Source organism: Lactuca saligna, chromosome 2, assembly GCF_052625555.1.
Source record: "Lactuca saligna cultivar CGN05327 chromosome 2, ASM5262555v1, whole genome shotgun sequence".
Taxonomy (NCBI): Eukaryota; Viridiplantae; Streptophyta; class Magnoliopsida; order Asterales; family Asteraceae; genus Lactuca; species Lactuca saligna.
Genome location: NC_136418.1, coordinates 188862355 through 188885741, shown reverse-complemented (window position 1 = coordinate 188885741; position 23387 = coordinate 188862355). Strand labels below are relative to the sequence as shown.

The 23387-nt window shown below is 33.8% G+C and overlaps 1 protein-coding gene, 1 long non-coding RNA gene and 1 pseudogene across 2 annotated transcripts; 2 read left to right on the top strand and 1 right to left on the bottom strand.

The window, feature by feature from the left end:
* Nucleotides 1–349: 349 nt before the first annotated feature.
* LOC145029453 (uncharacterized) lies at nt 350–1563 on the top strand. The gene is made up of 4 exons (XR_013676550.1): nt 350–644; nt 777–912; nt 1065–1120; nt 1261–1563. It is a non-coding gene; the product is annotated as an uncharacterized LOC145029453 (long non-coding RNA).
* Nucleotides 1564–4082: 2519 nt separating this feature from the next.
* Nucleotides 4083–13924, bottom strand: LOC145030519 (homeobox-leucine zipper protein HDG1-like). The gene is made up of 9 exons (XM_078978871.1): nt 13701–13924; nt 13491–13608; nt 13137–13401; nt 12631–13034; nt 12429–12533; nt 12150–12347; nt 11522–12049; nt 11058–11367; nt 4083–4120 (listed from the first exon to the last, which is right to left on the bottom strand). Exons 1-9 carry the CDS (start codon nt 13922–13924, stop codon nt 4083–4085), a joined length of 2190 nt encoding a protein of 729 aa, XP_078834997.1.
* A 3177-nt stretch (nt 13925–17101) lies between these two features.
* LOC145030518 (putative inactive cysteine synthase 2) lies at nt 17102–19531 on the top strand (annotated as a pseudogene).
* Nucleotides 19532–23387: the final 3856 nt, after the last annotated feature.

Sequence of the window (23387 nt, the reverse complement as noted above, 5' to 3'; positions counted from 1 at the left end):
TTCACGTCCGAAAGCCTTAGACAATAAGAAATAATAGATGTGATATCATATTTTATATATATATATATATATATATATATATATATATATATAATTAATGTAATAAATTATATATTTTACTCGACTCTTAATTTGCATTTATGAAGAGGAATACAATGAACTTGTTGACATATATTCTTTTGGGATGTGTTTGTTGGAAATGGTGACATTTGAGTATCCTTATAGCGAATGCAAAAATCTAGCTTCAATTTATAAGAAAGTAACCTCAGTAAGTTTTGTAAATGGTAGCTTAATTAATGGAATCAAATAAGTTAAATGATTGTTTGTTTAAAAAAAACTACATGGGATTAAACCGGGTTCTCTTAGCAAAGTGGGTGATTCTGAACTGAAGGCATTCATAGAAAAATGTCTGGTTCCAGCAACTGAAAGATCATCTGCTGGAAAGAGTCTAGAAGATCCTTTTCTAAAAGAGGCAACACCAAGATCGTTGAATTTCATGGAGATTGATCAATCTGTATGTTTAAACACCAAAAATGGAGTTGCTGAATTCAAGAGGATTCATCAGCAAAACGATTTTAGGTTGAAAGGGATAAAGAATGATGACAATTCGGTTTCTTTGACCTTGCGGATTGCTGACCCATGTGGTGAGAAGCTTTATAATTAACATTTTGTTCTAATAAATTAAGAAGATAAAAAAAGGAAATTAAGCGGTTTGAATTTAATAAAATTGTAAATGTGGTGCAATGGTAGATCTAAATATTTGCATCTGGTTTCAGGGGTTACTCAAGGAAAATGCAAATGGTAGCAAATACTGGGCATATGGAGGTGACTTTGGAGATTCACCAAATGAATTAAATATCTGCTTAAATGGTCTCATATGGCTTGATCAGACTCCTCATCCTGCTCTAAATGGTGATTACTATAAATTTTTGCTTAGTATTTAGGTTTTTGTTTAGTTATTTCCAACAAAAATGTTTCCATGATGAATCTTTTGGTAGAGACAATGTATAAGAATTACTTCATTGAGCTAATTATGATACGATTCTTTGTTTATTTGTTTTCAGAGGTCAAATATTGCTATCAACCAATTAAAATTTCGTTCACCAATGGCATAATTAAGGTATCAATATCATCACTCTTACTTATTTGTCTATATCATTTTCATGAAAATCTTTATGTTGCATATTATATATTCATAGGTCCAGTCGTGCTTTCTATATAGCAAATGTTAGCCTTGGTCTTTGCGTTTTTTGTTCATAGATTACAAACACCAATTTCTTTCAAACAACAGAAGATCTAGAGATTAATTGGGTGATTGAAGGTGATGGACGTAAACTTGATTCTGGAACTCTCAGTCTACCAACATTAGAGTTTAATTGGGTGATTGAAGGTGATTTTTGTTCTTGAAACAAGATTCAAGATATCATATTTTGGCATGGCTAGAAGCTTTGGAGGAAACGAGACTCAAGAAAAAGTAAACACACAAAGAGTTGTTGGCACATAGTAAGCTAGATGATGCAATTGTATATAAATGAGTTCATTTTTTTTATAACATTTACTCACTTTTGGAATAATTATTTTTATTTGACATATTCGTGAAATGAATTATCTTTGTTATTTATGGTATTTTATTTTGTATTATGAGATTTTTAATGTATTATTTAATTTGAAAATTAGTAAATCTATAAATAATATTTTTTTAAACATTTAAAATTATGATATGCAAAAATGTGTGTCATCTTTATTTATGACATGACCTTTCTTGACAGGGGCTTTCTTGATACACATTGCGTGTCATTAACACGCGCGTCATAAGGTTACGACACGCGAATGCGTGTCGTCTTCCTTTATGCCAGGGCCTTCCTTGATACACATTGCGTGTCGTAAAGGCGCGTCGTAATTGCACGTCGTAAATGTGCGTCGTCTCTCTTTATGACAGGGCCTTCCTTGACGCGTATTTGCGCGTCGTTTGAGCCTTTTACGACACGCAATGAGCATCGTAAAAGGCTGTTTTTCTATATCATTGGGCTTACCCCTCACATTATGCCCATCCCTCTATACTGGGACTAACCCTCATACAATGAGCTCAACCCAACATATAAATGTAAGAGTCACACAGACAACTAACATCCTACATAACATACATTGGGTCTATCCCTTCCTAATCCATGTGCTCAACCCAGCATACAAATGGGCCTAGCCCATCATACAATGGGTCTAACCCAACATACAATGCAAGACTCACAAAGACAACTAGCATAACAGATGCTAGTGGGTTGGAATTGGTGCCTTCAACCTACGGATACAATGAGGAGACACACCTCAAAGTTAGAAAAAAATAATTGCTACCATACGCTACTCCAAATACCAACTCTACCGATCACCTTTACAATAAATAATGACCAAAACTCAGACAACCGCTCAACATACCGAAAATACTCTTAGGTCAACTTAGTCAAAATCCTAGTCAAGTCGAAAGTCAAAAGGTTGAAAGTCATCCGAGTTGACACAGTTGAGTACACCCAGCGTACTTAGCTTATATGTTTGGCATAATCAAGATCCACAATCGGGCCTCTCATCGCGTATGCACGATGTACACTAACCTATGCCTAACATACGCTGGCTAATTTCACTTCTTTTTTAAGACCTTATTCCATTAAGTATTTTCGACCGAAGGCATATCTAGTCCTGAAATAACATCTTAAGTCATAAAGTTTCAACCTTTATGATTTTGCATGGCTAAGAAGTGCTCAATACGATAAACCCTAACATCTTAACTCATTAACACATCCTAGAACATGCATGGACGAAAACTAAGGACCAAGACTACATTTTTATGGTTCCTAATAGCTTCATAATGGATAAAGTTTCCAACTTTATCCATTATAACTGTCCAAACAACCAAGATCTAGTCTTTAAGTCCCAAAGGGACCAAAAGAGCATCTTTTTCAACTTAATCCATTAAGTCCATGTCTCAAAACATTATATCTGATTCAATATGATGTTTGGATGGATAAAGTTTCCAAATTTATCCAAAACAAGGTCACAAACATTCAAGATCTAAACTTTTAGCACTAAAGTGATCAAAAACTCATAACACCCAAAACTAGCAAGATCTAATAAATGCATCATCAAGATTCAAACTTTATACATTTAGAAGAAAAATCAAGGTGAACAAAGTTTGGATCTACAAACTCCAATGCAACCAACACTTCTCTAATGAGCACTTTCTTCTCCAAGATGCATCAAGAAGACTCCAAAGCATTTAAAAACACCTTCTTTTTGCTCACAAGGCTCAAACTAGGGTTAAGGTTTCAAGGGAGTGTGTTAGAGAGGTGGAGGTTGAGAATGGAATGGGTTTGGGGAAGTTAATGAGCTTAAATAGGACTAAAACCACAAAAATAAAGTTTTGGAATTGAGCGTGTATGCCCAATGTACTTCTAGTACGCCCAACATACTCAGGAATACCCTTGTACACCCAACATACTTCCATGTGTGCCCAGTGTACGTGGCTTAACCCAAAACCATTGTAACTTCAAACGATCATAACTTCTTCATTTCAACTCCGATTTCGATGATTTTTATATCCATGTAAATGTATTGAGGAGGTCCACAACCCTATCTATATACTATCAACTTAAAACTCATCGAACTAAAATCCTTAATTCATAAAAGAAGTCTGAAACACCACTTTTCCAATTATACCCTTGGGCTGCAAAACATAAACCAAACTATTGGCTCACATAATCTACATTACCCACATCCAAATGGGTATAAACCTCTCCTTCCCCAAGCCCCAAAGCCTTATGATAATTGATCTTCGGGCCACGGCCCCGAAATATGAAACGACTCGAAACAGGGTGTTACATTACAAATGTCTACTTTTTTATTTTGAATATATAATAGCATTATATTATCTGTCACCACCACTTTTTTTTTTATTTCCTGATGAAACCCTTAACTTTTTCTCGCCCACCCCCTATGAGAATTTTTGTTCATGAGAGCCCCACTATAGATAGTTAATGTTGTTGTTTGCTCCATTGATGATGGTCTCGTCTCCGCATCTATCGCCCACTCCTCCACTAATACGTCATTTTCTTCTCTCGTCTCCCTTTTTTGTCTCTCTTTTCTCGTGTCCCCTCTCATCTCTTTCTAATTATGTGATTCCCGCATGATCTGATTATGATCTAATTAGATTTAGGGTTTTGAATATTTTTTAGGTGAATGAATCACATAAAACATACTAACCATATATTTTTCATCTCTACCCTTTTAATTTATGCTTTGTTTATCCTTTTTAATCATTTTTATGACATCATTTAAAATATTTCAGGTGTGTATCGTACTAGGGGACTGGGGGTTGCACTAATGATTGTATCATTTATGATGGGATTAAGATAGATCACTGTTGAAGCCAAAGATTATGAAGTATTCTCTTAATAATTAAGAAACCCATTGAGTAATTTGAAGAAGCTCTTCATGGTGTGTGTGTGTGTGTGTGTATATATGTATATATGTATATATATGTATGTATGTATGTATGTATGTATGTATGGAATTACAAGCAGCTAGCTATTCGAACGTTTAATAAATAAATTTTATACGAGGAAGATCCTTTCAGGTCGTATCTTTAAGGAAATAGTATATAAGTGGAAAGAAGAACGTAACTTTGTAAAATAACGTATTTCTAGTTACAAAAATCATGTACTTGAAGGCAAAGTCAATATAACTTGGTTATAACTTACATAAATACTAGAAGATGAAAGAATATTTACATAGGTTTTTTATTGTCAATTGTCATTTAAGAATCATGGTAAGTCTCCGACTAAGGAACCTACAAATTCTAGTATTTAAGTTGCTCCTAACATACCAAGCTCAATTAAAACACACACACACACATACACACACACTCATATATATATATATATATATATATATATATATATCATTATTATATATAAAAACCGTTTTATTTTCGTGCCTTCCACAAGAAATTTTTAGGGTTCAATAAACTCCACGTAGCCTACTCCCGAAACGATGCAACATACCAAAATGTCACTTACATCCTTTTGACATGTCGATTACAATTTCCTAATCGTCTCATCCCCTGGAACGGCTTCCTTTTTCACTTCGAAATAGCCATCCATTCTCCATCTCTCCAAACACACGAACCGATTCCTCTCCAACAAAAAACCGACCATATCTTCCAAAAAAAGAAAAACAATGGTTGTGCACCAAAAAATCTGCCCGTGCAATTTTTTTTACTTACTAAATCGAAGAAGAACGATGAATCTGTGATCTTCGTTTTACTGGTATGTTATCTACAACGCTAATTTGATTTAAAGTTTTTTTACTTGTTACCGTTAATCCAATCGACATTTTTTCTTGACCCGATGAAATCTATTCGAAATTATCCCTTTTCCTCCAATCTTGGAAATGCAATTTCATGCATTGGCACATTTCTTTCTTCTTTTTGTGTTCCTCTATCTCTCTGTTATAGGAAGAAAATATTTAGGAAGAATACGAAGGTTGAATCAAGTAAAAAAATATTTCTCCTTTGATCTCCAATCAACAATTCCGAAGTTTAGGTTATTTTGCCTCAATTTTCCCTAATTAGCCTCAGCGCTTTTATTCAGTAATTTGTTTTGGAAGCGCTTCTCATTGATGAACATTCATGTTATCTTTCTCTATTACTGACCCTCTAACTTTAGAGGATAGATGAGGGTTTCTAGAAACCATATCCCCAGTCACTTCCCTGGAATTCCTAAACCCATGAACTGAAGTATTATGTTTCATAGGTGTTTAAAACAAGAGACCCCTTTTATTCCATGTGTGGAACATGCAAGGAGCATAAGGAAGTTACAGTTATATAATATTTTCTGTAAATCCATGTGCCAGTTTCAAGATAATCACTTTGACAAGTTCTTTCATTTTCCTTTAAGTTGGATTGGGTATTAAATTGAACCATGTGACTTTGTGGATCGATGACTACTATTCATCTACCTTCAGTTTCTAGCAATAATTAAACTGAAGATACAAGGCTAAAGGAAGATTTCTAATCCTCGCTTCTCCATTTTTTCTATCATCTAGTTTGTATCCTCCCTTTTCCACCCTGAATATTTCTTGATAATTGTTTATCTAGATTGCATATATGGTCAATTTCATCGTGTAATCACATCTCTTTTTTTTTTTGTATCTTTTATAACTCTTTATAATTTGAATTTGGTCGGGCATTGACAGGAATCATGCATTATTCTTGCGAATCTTTTGTAGTCCACCTGTTTGTGAAAATGTTTATGTCAACCAAATCACCGCTAACAAGTTTTCTTGAATGCTTATATTTGATTAGTATTTTTTTTCCTTCATATATTTTCTAAACATGTCGACTCAAATTATCTTTTCGTATGAATCGGGTTAAGCTGTTCAAATAACATTTTTCATGAATATGATCTTCTAAAATTTTCATAATTGATTACAATTTGATATAGATGGGAGATATTTTGATAATCCAGTTGAAGTTAGTGGTAGCCGCTTCATGTATTGCTTGAATATATGTTATTCCATCTGCGCATTTATGAACTTCACACATTCAACAAAATGCACTCGAGGTAAGTGTTCACCATCATTGGTTCTTGGAGTGAAATATTAGGTTAAAAGAACACATTTAATCATGAACTCGTGATCTAAAATTTAGGAACTGATATATCAGATGGAGACCCATTATAGAGAATTAGGGTATATTTTGTCACTAAAAATCTATATTTTTTTGTCTTAAATATTATGGTAGATGAAGTATGTCATTCACATGATATATTATTGTTTACTACATCTATTTGACGATAAAATGATGAAAGTAGGTAGTGATTCAATGCATTTCGGATTTATATTTTATTTTATTGTTTTTGAGTGGTTAAATTGATTACAAATGTCCTGAAACCATTTTTTATATTGCCAAATTGTGTGAATATGCTACTAAAAGTCCTTTTTGTAGCTCGAAAGTTAGTGAGCAAATTCATTTTGTATAATCTCAAATTCTAAATCAATGTGTTAACGGCATACTAACATATCATAGAAACTAATTATTTTATATAGATCAATTTATCTTGAAGAAAGGATTTACAAGGAGTTATGATTAAATCATGTTCATGTGGTTACTGCTATAATAGAGTTTGTATAGTAAGTTAATTTACATGTGCAAGGAAAATATAAAAGTTGTTCTACAATATCTCTCTATTCTCATACTCTTTTTACTATCCCGTATAGATGTTTATTTTGCTAGATTATGGCCGGAATTGGAACTTAATTACATTATGTAACAACCGTCATGCAAAAATTATGAAATCAAACTTTCATTTATTCATTGATAGTAACAATATAGTTCCATGTTCTTTTTCTTATTTATGCTTTTTCATAATCCACACATTTAAAGAAACAATCATCACTTTTAGGATATTAGCACATTTTATTTTAGATTACATTAAAATAATTACCTAAATTACTTTCTGTGGGTCGTGCTTAGCACGGGCCCGAAACTTTTCTGCTATATATATATATATATATATATATATATATATATATATATATGTGTGTGTGTGTGTGTGTGTGTGTGTGTGTGTGTGTGTGAGCTTGTAAAATTGTAGAAAGTAATTCTTATTGTAAATCTCATGAAAATTCAACTCGAAACAATAAGCTTTAAGACTCCATCAACAATATTTGTTGCACTATTTCAACAGGCTAACACACATACATGATTTTTAATGAAATTAAGGGATTTTGTGTTCATTCAAAAGGCTAACACTGGTACATGATTTTTGTGATGATGCATTCACACTTTAAAAACAAATAATCTTTTTTTTTCCACATATTACAAACTTTGGTCCATATATTCCTCTACAGATGTGGAAAAATTATAGGACTTTTACCTCTTAAAAAAACAAAAACAAAACCTATATAAATATAAATCTAGATAGGCATATAAAACAACCAGTTTTAAATTACACCTGAGAAAGAAACGACTTTGTATGTTATGATAAGATTTTATGGCTTCAAATATATGTTATTCCACCACTTGTCGAGTCTTTGTACTCTTTCTCTCAACATACTAGTGGGTGCCTTCGAAAAAAATCCTTGTACCATTTGATAGATTCGGTGGATCATAATCTCTCTGTTAACCATTTTTGTACTTTATTCAAATCCAATGAAGCGATCAACTTAGGGCGGATCCTTCGGACTCCCTAATGGGTTAGGGAAAATTTCCTTCTATAATTAAAAAAAATGTTGTATTTTGCTTTTAACAAATATAACATTTCTCGAAAATATATATGTTTTCAATGATATTTAAGAATTTTTAAGTAAAAAAGGTTTGTCACTTTTGACAATTTTCATACAAACGTTACCATTTTCAACTAATTTTGTTGCAATAGATGTTTTATGAAACAGTTATGTTGTAAAGGTAGGCTACTATCAAAGGAAACTAATTTGAAAAATTGCTTTTAAAAGGTTGGATTAAAATTATTTTCTAATAGTGTTCATATATGTAATCATTATTTTCTACAATTAAATGTGTGAGTGACAAAATCATGTATATATGGTTTAGGTTCTATCCTAAGAAGTTCCCTTAATGGTGGATCGAGTTTCAGAGCGTGCACTAAACAAAAATGAACTACAACAACATTGAGGTCAACCACGTTAAATATGTGTTTGATTACATTAATCTCTAAATCAAGGTTGTCAAGATCGGGATCCTACTTAGGATCGTTTTTGGGTTTGCAAAATCGGAATCGTAACATCGGGATCGAGATCCTAAGATTCCACAAAATAGAATATAATTTTAATTTATAATATTAATCATAAAAAATATTTCAAACATTTAATTTTTCGTTCAAAAGTTATAAAAACTTTAAAATATTAGTCATAAGTCACAATAAAAATGATAAATGGTAGATTGGTAAAGGGTAAAAGACATAACATGGTAAAAAAATTTCATTTAAAAAAAAAATTAAAGGAAGGTAGGATCGGATCGGATCTCGATCCTACGATCCTACCTACGATTTTACGATCCTACCTGCGATCCTACCCAAAATACGATCCTTTTACGATTCGGATCGTTTTTCATACATAGGATCGTAGGATCGTACGATTCTACGATCAGGATCGTGATTTTGACAACCATGCTCTAAATATTACATTTGAAGATAGAATTTCCATATTTAAATAGTAGCTAGTATTGTATGATTGTGTTTGAAATTGAACATTGTAACCATTTTTTATTTATTTTTTGTTAGTGACTGTATGACAACCTCTAAGAGTAGGGGTGTAAGTGAGCCGAGCTACTCGTGAGCTACTCGGGATCGACTCGTTAAAAGCTCGACTCGAGATCGAATTAAACGAGCCCGAGCTGAGCTCGAGCCTAAATATGAGGCTCGTTTATTAAATGAGCTCGAGCCGAGCTTCAATTAATGGGCTCGCGAGCCTAAACAAGCTTAAACGAGCCTCTCTCTCTCTCTATATATATATATATATATATACACACACACATACATACATACACACACACACACACACATATATATATATATATATATATATATATATATATACACACACACACACATAGAGGCTCGTTTAGGCTCGATAAGGCTCGTGAGCCCAATAAATTGTTCATGAGCCGAGCTCGAGCTTCATTTTAAGGCTCGAGCTCGAGCTCGAGCTTCCTCAAATTAAACGAGCCGAGCTCGAGCTTTGTCAGGCTCGGGCTCGGCTCGGCTCGTTTACACCCCTATCTAAGAGCATCTCAAATCTACTCTCATTCTCTATATTTTTTTCTCTCATTTCTTTATTCATTCCTCTCAAAACCTACATAATTTATTCCCTCATTTTGGGGGAAATGAATAGTATGAACTTTGAGTTATCGGTTTTAGTTCCTCGTTTTATGTATTTATACATTTTTTGTTTTTTATCTATTAATTATTATTTAAATGTAATATTTAATACTTATAATATTGTGTTGTATTTTAAATTATATTAATTAATTATAAATATAAATTTTGTTTTTTGTTTATCAAATTCATATTAAAATTTAAATACATATTGAAATTTTAAAACACAATGTATTTTACAAAAACTTATAATTACGTATTATAAATACAATCTTATTTATTTAATATTATGGTAATGAAAAAAAAAAAATTATGTATTTGTTAAAATCAAATTAATATAAGGAGTGTTTTTGATAATTTATATAAGTTATAAGAATGGAATATATTTTTTGACGGTAAAAATAAAGTAAAAAATGGAAGTGGGTTGTAGATGATCTAAATGATTCTGATCTGAATGACTCAAAATGAATGTCTTTGAATGAAAACATGTTTGTTGTCATGTTTCGAGTCCCAGTGAATAGGAGATAAAAAAAAAAGCAATTTTACCATTCCCTTTAGAATAACACAACAATGTATTTATCACATATGTATTTTTTTTTTCTCAATTTTTTTCATAAACTAAGTTTTATATATATATATATATATATATATATATATATATATATATATATATATATATATATATATATATATATATATATATATATATATATATATTTCAAAATATAAAGACCTCAAATAACATTGAGGGATTGTAATTTTAGGTTACCAATGATCTTAGATCGAACATCAAAAAAGTAGGAAATAGGCAACCTGAAAACGGTTAAGGGTTTAAATCAAAACTAATACATTGAAAATGAAATGCATCTCTTGCAAATGATATCAAAGATCATTTAAATAGTGGAAATTAAGCGTAAAAAGCAATAACCAAAATGCCAAAATGAAAATCAATTAACCAAGCCCATATACAACTGAGATATGATGAATCAATACCCAAACCATAAATGGTACCTACTCAGCCATTAGGTGCATCATAGTTTAGTTTTACATTCTTGCTTGACCCTATGCATTATGCCCTACACCCGGAAAACCACAATCGACCATGAGTCCCATCTGAGACATATACATGATTATCAATTGAACCACGTATCTAAGCGCTATCTAGCTACGTAGTAGTACTGGAGCGAACAATCTCTTTGATTCCAAGAACAGTTCGCGACACCAGATTGTTAACCGTGTTAATGGTATCCATTGTTATGAGGTTGGGTGTAACCAAGTCTTGCAGCGACATCTGAAATCCCACTGTCACCATTGAGCCATCTGCTTCTGACCCTGCAGGAACAATATATAACCCACATGGCAACAACCCTACACCAGAAGTATCGCCATTGTTCATCATCATAGACACTGTTGGGAGATCCACAGGTGCGTATACTATCAATGATCCCGTCATATCACTTGCGGTTTCTTGCACTACCATTACTGGGTTCTGTATGTTCAACAACAAACATTAATAGAAAATATATATATATATATATATATATATATATATATATATATATATATATATATATATATATATATATATATATATATATATATATATATATATATATATATATATATATATATATATAAAAAGCTTGTATACTCACGTCGGAACTTAGTAGAGATATGGAGTTAGGGTTGTTGGTATCATGGGTCATGGTGAAATGGGCGACATTCCCGGTAGCATTGCATAACACGTCCCACATGCATCTCAACTCTTTATTCAGCAACAGATCGAATAGACGTCGATGTGTTATTGGAATCCATATTGAAATGGTCGCAGAGAGGATGGTTCCTGCTGGTGGAGAACTCATGCTCTTCCGTGTCATAATCCTTGCAGGTGCATCAGAAACCAAGTTCCACTGTTGACCACCTGTCAGACAAACTCCGGCACAAAAGCTACTCGTCATGCGTCTTGCTAAATCTTTTAAGCAACTTCTAGTATGTTGGTCTAGCTGGTAGTTGGCAGTAGTAGCCGATGACAAGGCTCTTAACCACTCACAATGTCGGAGGAGTGCACAAATCCATTTTTGTGCACCAAACCCTACACCTGACCTAACTAACTCACGGTATTTATGATCGACTGGACCTTCATCGTACTCTGTATGTTCTACCCACGTCACCTGCAAACACACACACACACACATATATATATATATATATATATATATATATATATATATATATATATATAGAGAGAGAGAGAGAGAGAGAGAGAGAGACCTTTGAGAAACCATTTGGCAAATCTTCCAGAATACAACCAGAAGGAAGCCTTCTACACATCAGTCCTTCCCTCCCTTCAGCTTCAACGGACAAATCAACCACTACCCATAATCCATCCGCTTGCTGTCTGCAGAATCTAATAAACTTCACCACACGAGCTGATACTGAAGGTGTAATTAGTTGAATCTCCGCTTGCATCTACATAACGTTTAGTCCATTTACATTTTCTGAGTTTAACATTAAATTAGTTATATATAAAATTCCAAGAAGCTGGCTTACAAGTTGGAGGACACCATTTCTCGAACCTCCGATGGCACCATCTGAAATGACTTCCAGCGTAGCACTACTTCCGATCATCCCCACAAACATTTCTCTCCATCGATTCTGAGAAATTTATAAATCATAACAATAATGTTTTCTTATAGGATCGATGTACGTAACATATATAGGTGTAATTAATGAAGGATCTTAAAAAGCTTACTGCATCGAGCAACGCTTCCACGAGGTCTAAGCTTCTGAGAGATACCACACCAGTAGCCCTTGAAGCCTCGGAAACGAATCCAAGTGGTTTCGTGCCAAGGAGAGGAGGAAAAGACCTTCCATACTCGTTGAAGTTAAGTGTTTCTCCTCCGGTTTCCATGTTTCGGTTCCAGAGTGGAGCATCTACATGCCCAAGTTTCATAAGCTCATCCATGGCACTTGAAGCAAGATCCCGATACTTTGTTTTCTCGGGTACGTTGATCATGCTGTCAGCATTAACCACGCCTACTTCGGATCTAGAAGGTGGCGGTATTAATGGTGAATCGTTTGAGACTAGATTTTTTTCTGCAATATTTCCCATTTGTAATCCGGTCTCTATTGGGTTTCTGGCTTCTCCTACAGAAGCTTCATGCATTTTATGTATCAAAAACTCTTTAATTTATAATTCTTTTTACGATTTTAAATAAAAATATAAATAAATAAAGGAAATGATTTTATAAATTACACCTGCTGAGCATTCCGTTGCTAATGATGACGAATTCCTTCCCGATAGTTGACGAATGAGTCTTGTGAGTCGTGTAAGCTCCTCTTTCAATCGGGCGTTTTCGATCATTAGGTTCCGCTCATGAATGGATCTATCAACTTGAAGTGTAGGTCCACCACAATTCTTGCAGACTGTTTTTTGCAATGCCTCTTTCATGGCTATATTCTCAAGCCGAAGGTTGTCATTCTCTTCTCTCAGAATCTTGTTTTCATGACGATCCGTTTGAGTCTTGACCATGTATATTGCATATAAATTTTTAAGTAACAACCAAATATTGACTAATTAATATTTAACCAAACTATTATATCAAACCTTACCTTTAAATGCGTTCTTCTGTTTTGGAACCAGAATTTAACTTGATTCGCTTCCAGATTCAGCCTCCTTCCAAGTTCCAATCTTTCTCTCTCATCTGGGTTAGGAGTCTCTCTGAAGAAACTATCGAATAGAAAAATATCATGCATAATTAACTCTCTCAAGATTTGAAACAATAGATTTGGTCAAGAGTTAAAATGGAAATTATGTATTACTTTTCGAGTTCTTGAATCTGGTAACGAGTATGGCGATATTTCTGTCTCCTGCGTGAACTCGAAGAAGCATCACGATGGATTTCTTGTTCCTCGCTTGATGTGACTTCGAAGGTCTCGTTTGCATCAGACAACCTTGTTTCACGTACTTCCTTCCTGGGCCTAATTTGTTTATCATTTCCTTCAGAGCTTTCCAATGCCAAACCAAATTCTCCAAATCCCTTCATCTTAATTTGGTTTCTGTGTGCAAAATCATCAGGAGCATAAATGAAACCGAACACACTAAAAGCAAACAAAAAGCCATAAAAAACAACAAAAGAACCATTGCGAAAACAATAAAGGTGGCAACAATATGGATAAGGGATGTGTATTTACACATGGTGAGTTAAATCGTTGGAAACGGGAGCATGTTGTTATATATTCCCTCAGCCCCTTTGGTCAAAGATGAAAACAAATTTAAAGTACGTCTTGATATATTTATATAGTTGATATTACTAGAGTTCTAATTAAATATTTTGTAACCCTAATTTAAAATAAGAAGCCTAAAATTCAACATAAGTTTTGTTTAAATTGTGTATTCATAGTTGCTATTGTTTTTTTTTTTTCTGAACAACAAGAAATATTATAAGAAACTTTTTGTAACCTTAATCCAATAAGAAGGTTAATTTGCTTATAAATCATTTATATTAGATTGGAATTTAAAACTGATTCATTGCATGCATCTTCAAAATCGATACTACAATTAGTGATAAACAAATGCATTTAAAAGAAAGACTCAGTACAACAATAAAAATTGAATAAATCAAAAACACATGATAAGGTATTTGAAGGGGTTGGTTTGGATATAAAAATCAACTTACAGTAACACACGGGAGCTAAAGAATACACTACAGTTGATCTTTGATCTGGCTTACTCCAAAAACTTTTTTTTTTTTTAATCAAAAACAACTCTTGAATGAGTTGTGCATGGAAATAGGAGATACATTTATAGGAGGGGAAAGGGGATAATTTATTTATTTATAATTTTTATTTTTTTGAAAACTTAATGTTTAAACGGATATATTTAAAAGGTAACCTTAAAAGACAAATTGCATATTTGGAAGGAAAAAGTAATTATATTTCACGAAATAAATGCTATAAATCTTGGATAAGAAAATTAATGTATTAATGATAAATGGTCAAAGCTCCAGATATATAGTGATGTAACAAAAAAAATGAGTACAAACTGTACAATAATAAGACAACATTCAATGTATATTTCTTCATTTTGTTATTCAAACAAAATCTTACATTAAGTTTTTTTTATCTTATTTTTTAAATAAGTCTAATATATTAAATTACATATCTTTTTGGTCCGTTTGAATCGAATGTACGATTTGTTGTATTGGCAATGAAATTAATGCATATTTCTTCATTTTGTTATTTTAACAAAATCTTTCATTTAAAATAAAAAATTTAGTTGTGTTTTCAATAATTTGTTGTAATCGACTTAATTGATGCGTGAACATTTTGAGTAAAAGATTTAAAATTTACAATGGTAATACTAGATATCTTCATCATTATCTCTCTATATTAATAAAATAGTAGTTTTTTCTATCATGTGTTATCATATTAAGTTTCATAATTAATGTGATATCATTTGTGAACTTATTAATTCTTCATTTAAAATTTTAAATATCACACTCTAATTATTACATTAAATTAATAACATTATAATAAAAAGTAATTAAAACTAGTAGATATTATAAGATAATATAATTTCATATATTTATTTGAATCAATAATTATAATTTTATATAACTAAAAAATATATTTTACTTTATTATTTTTTTGAAATAATTAATTAATAATTTTGAATTTTTACTATGAAAGTTTAATTAATTTTGTAGACATGATTTCCACGGGTTATAACTAGTCCAATAAATAAAAATATTTTTGCCACGTGTTATTTTTCTTTGATTTGGACAAATGACATGTTCTCACATTTTTAGATTTTATTGTTTCCCACAAATAAATACCACATACTCGCATGTTCTTCCTTTAAATCTCATAATAAATGCAAAATCAATCTTAAAATAAATCATAATCAATGCTATAAATAATAACAACACGAAAATTGTTTTCTTTCCAATGTAAATCCGTAAATTCAATCTATATTGACAAAATTCATTGTCATTCATACAAACTTTCCATATGTGTCAATGTCTATTTCCGTAAATAACTGTTTAATGTTAAAAAGTTGATATTGATTTTTTTTTCAATAAACCAGTGTGAAACACGTGTCTGGGTCTCACACATAATATTTTAATAAATGATTCTTTTTTCGCCATATGACATCTCTTCAATTCATAAACTTTCAAAGTAAATTACCGATTATGTCCTTATGAAATATCCCTAAAATTCTGATCGGTTTATTCTTTGAAATCACGTCTCCTTCAATGTCGCTTCTTGATTTTGGAAACTAGATATTGATTCGAATTTTAAAATTCTCAAATCTCTGAATGGAAACATCGATCCTTCGATTCCGCTTCTTGATTTTGGAAACTAGATATTGATTCAAATTTTAAAATTCTCAAATCTCTAATGGAAACATTGATTCCTTTTTACCTTTTACTTGAAATTGATTGTTAACGGATGATATATTTATTGTATATTTGTATTTCTAGCCCATGTATTGTAGCCTCTTATCGGCCCATATAGCTTTGTATATTGTACGCTATGTATATATTTGTTTGAGATTAATGAAAGTCTTTCATGGGAAAATACTTAGAATAGCATGGTGTCAGAGACCATTAACCCTAATCGATCGATCCCAACCCTTCCACTGTTGCTCTTTTTTCTCCATGCTTTCTGATATTTCTCTACTCACTGATCTTTCTCTTCTCCCTCCTGGTCATAATGACGGGTGAGACATCCTCTTCTTCGACCCACAAAGCATATGGAATCACGAATATCAAAACCTGTGTCCCGGTGATTCTCGATCTTACTACTCACAATTATCAACCACAACGTGACCTGTTTCACTACAAGAAAAATTGAAATAGAGTACAGGGTAATATAATACGGTCACTAAAACATACGTACTAGATACGTTACAAAATGAAAATAACACGTTTATTTTTCATATGTGTTTATTTATTGTTAATACTAAAATCTTATTACCCCCGATAGTTAGCCCTAAATTAAAACCGTTCCATGTGTATGCTCGCTGTCATCGCCATAGCCACCGACTCCGACACCGCCACCACTGATTGTTGCCGCCATCAGTAAGTTTCGCTTTTACGTTCAAGGTGTCTCAATGTTGCTTAATCCTTGATCGAGTTTAGGAATACACATATGTGTATGTATTTTTTGCATTTGTGTATATATTTTTCTTAATCGTTGATTGAATTACACATCCACAGATGAAGGTAATGAACGCAGGTTTCATATCAAAAACGTCAACAATAGATGAAGGTAGTGAACGAAGCGAAGGTCGAGAAAAAGAGACTCAATATTCTCTCTTGAACTTCTCCCTATGTCTACCTCTGCTCTCCATAGCAAATTTAGAATAGCCGCCACATATCTCAAACACATTGTACCATATCTCACATACACACGCACACACACACACACTCTTTCTCTCTCATGGTCACAAACATTGTGTCTTTTGGAGGAGCTGCAGTTTGTGGATATTACAGAAGTAAGTTTTTGGATCGTATGTCAGCTACTTTTCCCAAGGTATTAACAAACAAATCTTTGTTTATACCTGCAGTTGATCGGAAACACACATTTGGTTTATCTCAACAATGTTGTGGAAGGTTATGTTGGACGTACTGCAGCCAAATTGGAAATGATGGAATCCTGCTCTAATGTTACAAAACAGGTACATATATCATTAGACTAGAAAACTTTCATTTTCAAATCTACAGGCTTCTAGTAGTTAATTACTTTTTGAATTGGTTATACATACTATGACTTACGAGGTTTACGTTAATAAACACTACAACAGTTATCAACTAGCCTATTGAATTTGAGGGGTGATATGTTTTATGATTGTATTATTATGATTATATGTGTATGGATCTGATTTTTTTTCTGGTGTGTTTACTTGTGGAGCGCAAGATTAGTTACAACATGATCTCAGATGCGGAGACAAATGGCTCATAAGCCCTAGACATGTTTGCTAACATATATAGTTGATATGTCCTTGAAGATCCTTGTGTATTTTCAATTTTTTCCATATATCTGACATGTAGTTTTTGTTTTCTTTCTAAAGAATGTTCTTATTGAACCAACAAGTGGTAAGACTGGCATTGGACTAGCTTTCATGGCTGCAACAAAGGGTTACAGGCTGATCATCACCATGCCTGCATCCACGAGTATGCAAAGACAAATTATTTATTCTTTATGCTTTTGGTGCTGAGTTGGTTCTTATAGATCCTACTAAAGGAATGAAATGTGTTATGCAGAAGGTTGGGGATATATTGGCTAAAAAATCAAATGCATACATAGTTTGAGAATCCTATAAATCCAAAGGTAGCTTCTTTAACTACTTTTGTTTTTCTATCTATTTTAAAAATCTAATTGATTATTGTATATTCTAGATCCATTATGAAACAACTTTTAAAGGTTCAGATGGTAAAGTTGATGCTTTTGTTTCGGGAATTGGCAGTGGAGGTATAACAGGTGCAAGGAAATATCTTAAAGAGCAAAACCCTAACATAAAGGGTTGTGTTTACTTCTTTAGAACTAATTTGATAAGTTCAACATTAACACTATTAACTGATTAATTTATTTTTGGCATCAACTTTATGGATTTGAGCCTACCGAAAGCCTATTTTGTTTGGAGGAAAGCCTTGTAAGCTACTTTGATGCTTTTTTTAGAATTGTAACCTTTATATTCTATTTTCATGTTCTCATTGTCAAATCAAAGTACCAAGAAAATACATAGATGATTAAATATTGTTTGACCCGAGTCAAAGAGGTAATACAGTAATATATATATATATATATATATATATATATATATATATATATATATATATATATTCTTGCTTAATAAGCATAATGATAATTTATATAACAAGGATTTTACCTAATTTGGGAATAGATTGAAGTAAAGGAACTTCCCTTTCAATAAATGAGTAATGTGTTAATCACTTTCTATTGTGAAGTTGATCTGAGACCATTGTTGTTGTCACTTGCCAACAAGGTTGAACAAATCAACATGAATATCTAAATGAAGATGCCGGTATCATCTTATATACTTCCATTTTTAATCATCTTTCATATGTTCCCACTTTTAATCATTCATGTTTGAATTATATAAGTGAATTGACAGTTATGGACTCAGATTGGCTAAATGGGACAAAAAGTTCAATTTTTTTAGTTCCACCCAAAGAGGAGGGAGATAGACTCGCTCTTAATCTTTAAAATTCTAAATTTAAAGATATTAAATAACCAAGGATGGAAAAATGAACTAATATATGCATATTCATTAAAGGGGAACAACTCATTTGTAACTTTTATTCCGAGGACCAAGAGGAAAGGATTTATGTGCATATGCATACGGTTGGAGTTGGGGGCTACTATTGGTCATGGATGCTTGTTGCTTGCTGTGGGGAGTGAGGGGAAAAGATTTAAGATGCCACATGCAAAAGGTATTCTCTTATCATAATTCATACATTTTGATATATCTTTATTTATTGTATTGTGTTTCAACAAATGAGGAGTCTTTGCTATGTTACTTTTAGTTGTATCGTGTTCCATCATCAGTTCCATCTTCTGGATTGATGTCATACAATGATGTTCTTATATGTGCAAAGGAGGTTGGTCTGTTTTCCATAGTATGATAGACAATGATGTTCTCATTGTATTTCAATAACTGTACTTTATTTCCTATTTTTCTAGTAGTGTAGGTGATCAATTGATGAAACACTAAAAATAAGGATCTTAGTATGCCATTGTATGTCAGTAGGTGATCACCTGATGGAACACTAGGGACTCAACCATATATAGTGTGATTGTATTAGATTTTAATTATGGATTTGCAATATAGTACGGTTATATGTGTAATATAGTACTATTGTATGTGTAATATAGTACGGTTATATGCGTATGTGATTGTAATAGATTGTAGTTAAGTATGTGTAATATAGTACGATTATATGCATGTATTGTATTGATTTATGATCGTATTAGATTGTGTTTTTGAAGTTTTGATTTATGGTTGGAATGTGATATAGAGTACGGTTAAATAATCGTACTCTATTAGGTTGCTTAATCTAATACTCCCCTCTATAAATGTGGTTCATAGATCACATTGATGACACTTATGACCCTCCAAAGACGCCCCCAACATATCTGAAATGGAGTAGACTTGATAACATGGTCAAGCTTTGGCTCGTTGGATCGATATCTCAGAAACTCACCACTTCATCCTACTCCATCAACGCCAATGCACGTAAGATCTAGACTAACATTCACTTTATTTTCTATGAAAACAAGGAATCAACAGCCCTACAAGTGGAAAATGAACTCATAAATATAACAATTTTGGGCCGCCAGTGCATGAGTAATGTGAAAAAGTCAAACAGCTTAGTGATTTGCTTGATGGCCATGGTGAACCGATCAGGGATAGGAACCTTGTTACTCACGCTATCAATGGACTATCAATCAGATATGAGGGTGGTGCACATATCATTCGATTTACCAAACCCTTCATTTCCTTTTCCAATATGAGGTCTATGTTATATGGAAGAAACCCAAATCAATAGTACCATTGTCACCACTCCATCGCATGACTCTCATCCTTCGTCGTCCTCATTTCTTCATGTTGGAACCACCTCTTTAAATCGAGGAGGCGGTGGTGGTTCTTACCAGGGAATCAATCGTTGAGGAGGAGGCCATCAATAACATCGACATAGAGGTGGAGGTAACCCTCAGTACGTCCCTCATAACCCACCGTATGGGTGAATCTATTTTCCATCACTACAGGTCGCTCCATAACAAGCCTGGTCTGCTTCATCTTCGGTCCAGCAAACTCCTTGGGCTGGCACAAATTAATTACAACAGCAACAACAGTCGGCCCAATGGGGCATGCCTACTTTTGGCGCACAAGGTCTGTTGGGTAGCAGGCCCTTATTTGTACAATAACCAAATTTTTTTCTCAAATCAGACCCATTTTCAGAGTTTTAGAACTGTTCAACCTCCGTGGGCATTTCTCGGCAATGATCAACCAATTTCTCTCTCATAAATGTTCAATACCATGTCTCTAAACGACCTTGAAAATGATGGTTGGATCATGGTTACCAGAGCAACTGATCACGTTCACTCCCATTGATGTATTCTGAATTCCTTTAGTAATAATCATTACACTCGTTCTATTCATCTCCCGACATCCTCCTTCATGGGTCCTCCCACACTCCACACAACAGCCCCAACCCTAATGGCCTCCCGAATCAATCTCATGCTTGGCCCACTACAATCTGAGTCTACTATGAGTTCCTCTTCTCGATGTGCTCCAAATCAATCTCATGCTTCCGGAACTTGGCAGTGATCTTTGCTACAGCCTCAGTCGTCTAGCAAAGGTCCTGAAACTCCCCTGCCAACTACTGCACCTCAATAACTGGTGCAAACTCGGCCCTACACGGGGTCACAACTCATCCTAAATCACCGTATGCAGGGCTTCGCCACCCAAAGTGAAGTCTACCTCCTTCCACCAATCCTCGAGTTCTGTCCTTCATAAAAAAGGAAGCAAGTCTGACCTTCGGACCCTCGGGAAGAAACTTGTCCAGGAAGCATTCCAATGCTTGTTAACCATCTTTTATTGATAATGGGGTCCTTCTCCCCAAAGAACTCGGGAGCTCCACAAACACGAAACACACAGAAAGAAAGAGTGTGAACTCTAACACTAACCAAAATCTCAGTATGGAATGCGCCCAACTACTCTTCTAGAATCTCCATAATACCCTCCTTGATCGTACCAAGGATCACAAGAGTCTACTCAAGAATGTTGCGAGTAATTACAGACGAAGGGCATCCCCGCATCTGATCATCCAATTGCCCGGCTCCAGAACCTAAGCCCGAGCCTTCTCCAGCACCAGAACCACCAATCTGTATGCCTCAAAGAGCCATCATACTCAAAATAAACCCTTAGAAACCATCAGAATAAGCATCAATACATGTTGAGCAATCTCATACTCTACAAGCTTCTTGGTCTCATCGCAACTCTCCTTGACTCGAGTACGGGTCCTGTACTTCCAATAGTTTGGGCCCATACTACCTTCCACGTCTATTTGTACTTTCCTCAAAGATCACTTTGAATCCTCCAAGTCACTCCTAATCCACATAAATAATCCTCCACAAGACAAGGCTCCTAATACTAAATCTCTTCCTAGGTTTTCCTAGGGCAATCACCATGCCACTCTCCACCATCAGCTGCAGAAGGAACTCTTGCTAACTCCCTCTAACTAGCATACGAACACATTTACATATCACCAAAACTAGATAACTCTTTGAATGAGAGGTCTCACACTACAACGGTTGGACTCAGACAAGAGCTATGCAATAGAGTTAAAACCTAACCTCTAAAATTATTTAGTCTCAGTAATATTTAACTTAACATACTAGCTTACTAGATAGATAAAGTTAATGAGAATTCGTAAAAGCACAAAGCAAGCAACATCGAGTAATCAAAATCAGACATAACCCTAACAGCTCATCCTATCACCAACTGATCAACACTAGTATACAAGTCATCAAGCTCATATAATGGTCATACAAAGGCATCTCTCCTAGCATGCAAATATTGCGCAGGTCCTTATCCCTAACTAGCATGCGATTCATAGATTCACAAATTGAAGCATATCATATAACGTGTATAGGTATTTTGGGAAAACCTTACTTGGGCTCGGTTGATTGCATACACTACACCGTTTCTTGTATTAGAAAAGTCTTTTCTTTAAAAGCATTTCCTTTTGGAAATTTTTTACCAAATATTTCATTTTGAGTTCAAACACACCCGAGAGTATGTCTAAATCCCTCAAACTAAGGCTCTGATACCAACTTGTAACGTCCAAAAAATATAGACCAAAAGTTTTTAATTTTTAATTAAAAAAACAATTATCCAAACATCATCATAATCATAGAAAATCCAAATGTATCATCCCACTCATAAAACATCATAATAGTGTGTGCACTATAGTTACCCCAAGGTCTTCCCCTTTGCACCAGAAGTACATGAAATATAAAATGAAGACCATAATCACAAAGCTTAGTGAGTTTCCCAAAACTACCACATACCATACAAAATAAACACATATTGGGCACCCACCCTTCATCGGGCCTCCTCCGACATCGAGTCCCACCCGGCCTCAAGCCCCACCCAACATCGAGCCCCACTCGGTTTACAAATCTGTCAATCATCAAGCCCTACCTGACATTGGGCCACATCCGGAACACATATAAACATATAATCATGCGAACACATGCGATAATCACAAATAAATTAGCACACAATACAGTCATCGGGTCTCGCTTGGCATCTATCCCCACTGGTTATACATATCAACGCAAAACACATGCAAGAGTCATGCATGAATCTAGCCTCCTAACATAATAAACCATGGAATGGCATTGGTGTCTTCGACCCACTAAACACAATGAGGAAACTCACCTCAAGCTGTTGAGACACTTAAACAAATCTCT

Excerpts from the sequence above, each read along its gene's own strand:
- LOC145030519 (XM_078978871.1), bottom strand. The coding sequence starts at position 13,924 with ATGAAGGGATTTGGAGAATTTGGTTTGGCATTGGAAAGCTCTGAAGGA. Across the intron at positions 12,534-12,630 it reads TGGAAGCGTTGCTCGATGCA|AATCGATGGAGAGAAATGTT; the intron begins GTAAGCTTTTTA and ends TAAATTTCTCAG. Across the intron at positions 11,368-11,521 it reads GTTCCGACGTGAGTATACAA|AACCCAGTAATGGTAGTGCA; the intron begins GCTTTTTATATA and ends TTGAACATACAG.